The sequence below is a fragment of the Leuciscus leuciscus genome (assembly GCF_965113295.1).
Source record: "Leuciscus leuciscus genome assembly, chromosome: 9".
In the NCBI taxonomy this organism is placed as follows: Eukaryota; Metazoa; Chordata; class Actinopteri; order Cypriniformes; family Leuciscidae; genus Leuciscus; species Leuciscus leuciscus.
The window spans coordinates 29,488,998-29,494,997 of record NC_138733.1 but is presented as its reverse complement, the minus strand read 5'-3'; the positions used below and the strand labels follow the sequence as shown (position 1 = coordinate 29,494,997).

At 39.4% G+C, this 6,000-nt stretch overlaps 1 protein-coding gene across 1 annotated transcript; it reads left to right on the top strand.

The window, feature by feature from the left end:
• Positions 1-1,334: 1,334 nt before the first annotated feature.
• On the top strand, positions 1,335-2,369 carry LOC309505455 (uncharacterized protein). Its single transcript, XM_082178834.1, has 5 exons — positions 1,335-1,495; positions 1,566-1,736; positions 1,965-2,023; positions 2,121-2,189; positions 2,263-2,369. Exons 1-5 carry the CDS (start codon positions 1,405-1,407, stop codon positions 2,335-2,337), a joined length of 465 nt encoding a protein of 154 aa, XP_082034960.1. The 5' UTR covers positions 1,335-1,404; the 3' UTR covers positions 2,338-2,369.
• The last annotated feature ends 3,631 nt before the right edge of the window (positions 2,370-6,000 follow it).

Genomic DNA, 6,000 nt, shown 5'->3' with positions numbered 1-6,000 from the left:
AGATATCCAGGTTTTAAGGGCAGATGTTAAATCGGGCGGTTTTCCAGATGTCTTTAGAAAAGGAAGAGCATCAGCACCTGCCAAGCTGCTACCTCCTGCCGCCATGTTTTTTAATTCCCTTTTTTATGGTATGAAAGTATGGCTTGTTCACCTTGCTTTGTTTCTGATTGCATACTTGGAACAGTTTGTCTGGCCAAAGATGTATTGTGTGTATGTTATGTGGTTTGGTGACAATAAAAGAGCGGCAAACTTTGACAGTATGACAAAGCCAGAGTACAGTAACATCACAGCGGCACCGTAACATCTCTCTTGATGCCAGGCTAAACAAAGTCAGAACACCTTAACTCAACTTCAGCGTGCTGGAACAAAGGCAAAGAGCCGTAACAACTGTTACGGCGTTCTGCTGTGGTTTCTCGTATGGTTTTGGAAGTTACGGTTGTCATAGCCCTTTATTTTCTCGTTAAAACAATCAAATTGACTCACGATATTTATTCACATAATAAAGGAAGTCTCAAATACCACAAAAATGACACTAACTCATTTTTGACCAAACATGATGTTACGGCGTTTTGCCTTTGTAGGGCAGAGTACATGCCAATCAAAGGTCTTCTGGAGTACTAGACAGTTCTGATTTTTAAGAAACAACATAATACCATTACAATCACTGGATATGCATTTATACCAACAATAATATACAGGAAAAAATAAATAAAGAACCAAAATACATATTTTGTCTAACGAAAAAACTATATCTTAGACTCTTCAAAATAGCCACCTTTTGTAGCTCTAACTGCCGAACAAAATCTAGACATTCTATCAAGTAAGGATTCTAAATATTGTTCTGAAAGTTTACTCCAGGGGGGTATTCCAGAAAGCTTGGTTAACTTACCATTTGGTAAATCATAACCTCTGGGTTGATTTACCCCAAACCCGCATACCATGAGTATGTCGGTTCCAAAACACCTGAGAAGAGTTAGTTTAATCAACCTCCTACTGGTTACCCAGAGTTAATGCGCGTGCATAAAGGCGTTTTCAATGGATCGCCGATTTCACGAGTCAAAATGGAAAATGACAACGAAAAAAAGAGAGCGGCATACTTTACTGAGGCGGAGTTGGAGGTTTTAATGCACGCATACGAAAAATTCAAGCCAATAATAATGAAAAAAAGCAATACGGCTGCATGGGCTAAAGAAAGAGAGTTGGCTTGGCAAAAAATAACGGACAGAGTAAATGCGTGAGTGTATTAAATTGCAAATTTGATATTGCCTCCCCTTTTATTATAGTGCACAATAATTAAACACCCCTTCCGCATCCTTTTGACTGTTAAATCACTACGAAAGCATTTACTTTTCCTGCCATTCATTTCTTTAGATTAAAATACCAGTGTATATTGACTAGGAATATATGGTTTCTTATTTAATAAGGTGTAATCCTTCTGGAGCCAGAAGAACTTTGAGCCAAGTCAAAATGAAACACAAAAACATTCTGCAAAAAGGTAATATTTGATTACACAATTACTGAACTATTTATTAAACACGATTTAGTATATTCTTTCTGTCATGTAGCTAATAGAAAGAAGGCTGAAGCCCGTCTAACTGGCGGGGGCCCACCACCACCTCCCCTCACCCCATCTGAGGAGCTGGCTCTGTCCCTTAATAAAGGGCGACCAGTGGTTGCTGGCATTCCAGGGGGCACTTCATCACACACACCATGCACCACAAGTAACATGGTGAAATGTAAGTTTGCCACTGTGATTTGTTCTCATTATGACTTAATAAATTACTCTCTGTCACTTATAAAGGCTTTTTGAACATGCTTAACGTTTTTATGCAGGCTTACTTTATTTAACTACATATGATGTATAGGCTGCTGTGGTCTTAGTTATATTGCTTTGATATTTTTTCCTGCATTATTGGTTTCTCTTTGATAATATTGAGAATTGTATGGGTTGTATTTTCTTATAGATACTGACAGAGGGATTGTATTATTGGACCCAACAGAAAGAACACAGTCTGTCACAGCTGTAAGTGTTTTGTTGTCAGGTACCTTTAGTTGCTTTTAGATATTTTTTTAATGTTTATTTTTGCCAGATAATGTATACTTGCATATTTCCACTGAAGGATGAAGATGACGATGAAGAGACCACATCTGCTGTGACAGAAGTGGACAATGCTGGTAGATCCACTGAGGTATGATGCACACCATTATAATGCATGCCCCCTTTTTACATTAGAGTAACAAACTGTCATTGTCCTTTCACAGTACATACCTGGGGATTTGCCCACAGATGAAGGTCCTTCAATCTCAACGCACAATCTAACCGGAGTAAGAATTTGAGTGCAGTTGTCCATATTTTACTTTTATTGTCTGACAGAATCTCATTTATTTAACTTTTTTTTGCCTTCCTAGTTGCCAGCAAAGGAGCTGTATAAGGTCCATCTTCAAAAACAAATAAGAAAAAGTGACATGGAGATGGACCTTATACAGCTTCAAATTAAAAAAGCAAAACTTGAAATTGAATTACTGGAGCATCGCCTTAAGGTGAGAACTTCTGATTAATCTGTTGCATGTTAAAAGTGTTGTGTATATAAAGCATTGTAATAAAAAAAAAAAACATTTTATTTCATTTTTACTTTCATTGTTTTGCAGGAAATCAAGAAATGAACTGCAGAGCAGACCAGTGCAAACATTTTAATAAAAGTAATTTTGACAAATCCTGTCTCTCAATAGTCTTCCATCTCTGTTGTGTGCAAAACCCTGTTGGGGTTCCTCTGGGCCATCTTCCTCAATCCAAGGAGGGTGGCTCTCTCCTCTTATAGTGGCAATGTTGTGAAGCACAACACAAGCCACTATGATGTCGCATGCCCTCTCTGGACTGACCCGGAGCCCACGCAGACACTGAAACCTAGACTTCAGGATCCCTATGGTCATCTCCACCTTTACCCGTGTTCGGCTGTGAGCCAGGTTAAAGCGGGTCTGTGGTCCGGGATCAGGTTCAGGGTAGGGTGTCATTAAATAGGGCAGACAAGGGTATCCTCTGTCCCCCAGCAAGTAACCATTGTACTGTCCTGTTATGATTCAAGTGTACAATACAAATATAGTAAAAAAAAAAAAAAAAAAAAAAATTGTATACAGCAAAACATTCCCTCCTGAAATGACTGACATAATGATGACTCGCGGAAAATTCTGGCATCATGCACAGATCCTGGCCATTTTGCCTCCACATTAGTAATGATGTGGGTTGCCTCACATATTACCTATAGTTAGTGGGAAAAAGTAATGAGTTTAATGATTTTAACAAGACAAAAAATTAGGAACACAAAATGAAATTGTTACCTGCACATTGATACTATGAATAGATTTCCTATTAACATAGTCTCCCTCATTTACTGAAGGAGCTTTAATAGGAATGTGTGTGCCATCAATGCACCCAATTACATTTGGAAATCCTGAAATAGAAAGTCATATATGGAAGTTTAAAGTGTGTGTGTGTGTGTGTGCAGGATGAATACATGTATAGATATAAATAGTATGACTACATATTTAATATGCGTCATAGATTTTACTACAAAGGACAAACCTGCCACTCTGTGGAATTCCTCTTTAATAACACGCAGAGGTTTATGGCCAGGGAACTGTACAAACGTGTGTAAGAATCGTTTAAGTGCCAGACATACTGTGCGAACGGCTCTACACACAGTTGCCTTTCCCACATGCTCTGCATCGCCCACATTGTACAAAAAATGCCCTGACGCGAAAAACCGAAGTGATATGCACAGAATGTTCTCTGTTCTAAGCGCAGACCCGCGGTTTGTGACATTTGCAATATGTGGTCTCAAGAGATGTGTTAAATAAATTAACGAATCTTTTGAAAATCGATAACGCTCTTTCAAATAATCATTAGGATATGAAAATACATCAATTCGCGGTCTTATAACTCTCTCCCGGCGAAAAAAACCTTGTATAATTTGTGCCTCCACGTCCACAGGATCGTCATCAAAAGGGCACGCCATGCTCAGTAACCTTCTGAAACAAACTAACCCTGGAACATAACCTGCTACCGAGCAGGTTATCTTCAGAGAGTAAGTTCCTATGGTTACATACATACCCAGAAAGTTACCTCCGTTTTTGGAACCGAAAGTTGAGGTTATCCACTAACTTACCCTTAAACTTACCCGGGTATGTCACATAACCTGCTTTCTGGAATACCCCCCAGAAGTGTTGAAGAAGTGTCCACAGATGCTCAGCGCTGGTTGGTTGTCTGGCCTTAACCTTTCTGTCAAGTTCGTCCCATACTAACTCGATAGGTTTAAGGTCGGGTGACTGTGGGAGCCATATCATCATTTTCAGCTTTCCTTCTTCATTTTTCTTCAAATAGTTCTGGCAAAGCTTATACGCATGTTTCGAATCAATGACCTCATGTAGTATGAAGGACTGTCCAATTAGTCTCAAGCCAGATGGTCTCTGGAGAATACTAGGTAACCCTCTTTGTTAAGAATTCCGGTCACCAACTCTAGAGCTTGCAAAACACCCCAAATACCATAATACTTCTGCCTCCATTTATACTATTTGAAGAAAAAAAGAACAAGAAGGAAAGCTGAAAATGATTACATGGCCCCCATAGTCACCTGAACTCAACCCTGTCGGGTTAATATGGGATGAATTTGACAGAAAGGTTAAGGCCAGACAACATGGTTTTTTGCTACAGTACTCACTGGTATTTTGAGTTTCTGGGCAATTTTTCTGGAGGAAATGCCTTCATTATTTAATGCAACTTACATAGGCTTGCCTATTCTCTCTTGTTAGTTCACGTTTGCCTCGCATGTTTGCCACTGGATGTTATAAAAACATGCAAATATGGCCCTATGACAAACCGTTAAGCCCTAATTCAATTCAGCTGGACAGCACAGTCAGTCAACTGTGACTGAGACGCTTCACTTTTATAGCATTATACCTGTATCCACCTTATTTTGAAACACGGAAGTAAATACGATGACGTACGTATGAGTTTGCATGTTTTGATGTTCACATGTTATTGTTCCAAAAAATATCAGTGGCTGTCAAATTTCTATCGTAAAGAAGTGGACAAATATTAAAGGGATGATCTTCTGTGGGTCTGCCATTAACGAAGTGGAAAGAGCAAAGGTACGGCAATTTTGGCAGTTTCTCACAAATGTGTTGCTCAAATACACACAAGAGAAATACATAAACTACTGCTGCATTTAGAACCTTAATAACGTAATTTAACATAAACCATTTCACATGTACTGCATTTGTGTCACATTAAGCATGTGCATATAAGAATAACTCAGAATGGCGATTGAACGGTTAATGCAACAGATACACTGGGTGCTTCTCAATTCTTATCTGTGCATCCTCGTTTCCTTTCCTTGCTTCCTTTCCTCGCGTCTCAGCTCCAGCCCCTGTAAGATGCGAGGGAAGGCTGTAAGGAAAGAAAATGAGGACGGAGGAATCGAATGAAAGCTTTTTTTATACATTGGAATACTCGATCACTCGAGCGTCCCTTCATAGCGTCATCAGCTGCGCTCAAAGGATCTGCCCTTATGTTGTTTTAGTTTGGTTAGTTAAGAAATTTATAATAAATAACAAAGCAAGATACCCTGTTGAAATACGTGAGATGTGTGGTTTATATAAACTGCAAAGGTAAAGTATAAATTCAAATTATTGTGACTGATGTGAAGGGGGAGGAGAATTTTAACACCTGTGTATCCTCGCTTATGACTCCTCAGGAATCCTCCTCACTCCTCGATCCTCGCCTCCTCGTGGAGCAATTAGATAATTGAGATGTCCTTCAAGATGGCTGAGCTCGATCGGTTTCCGGGTCATTGGATGGAGGACGGAGGAGCCAGGAGAGGGATATTGAGAAGCAGCCACTGTTAACTATTTGACTAAAACATAAAAATAACAAGCAACTCGCATTGCTAGCGTATTCACACATTACAATAATGCTTTTAACCAAAGCCGACGAGCTTAGCAGCG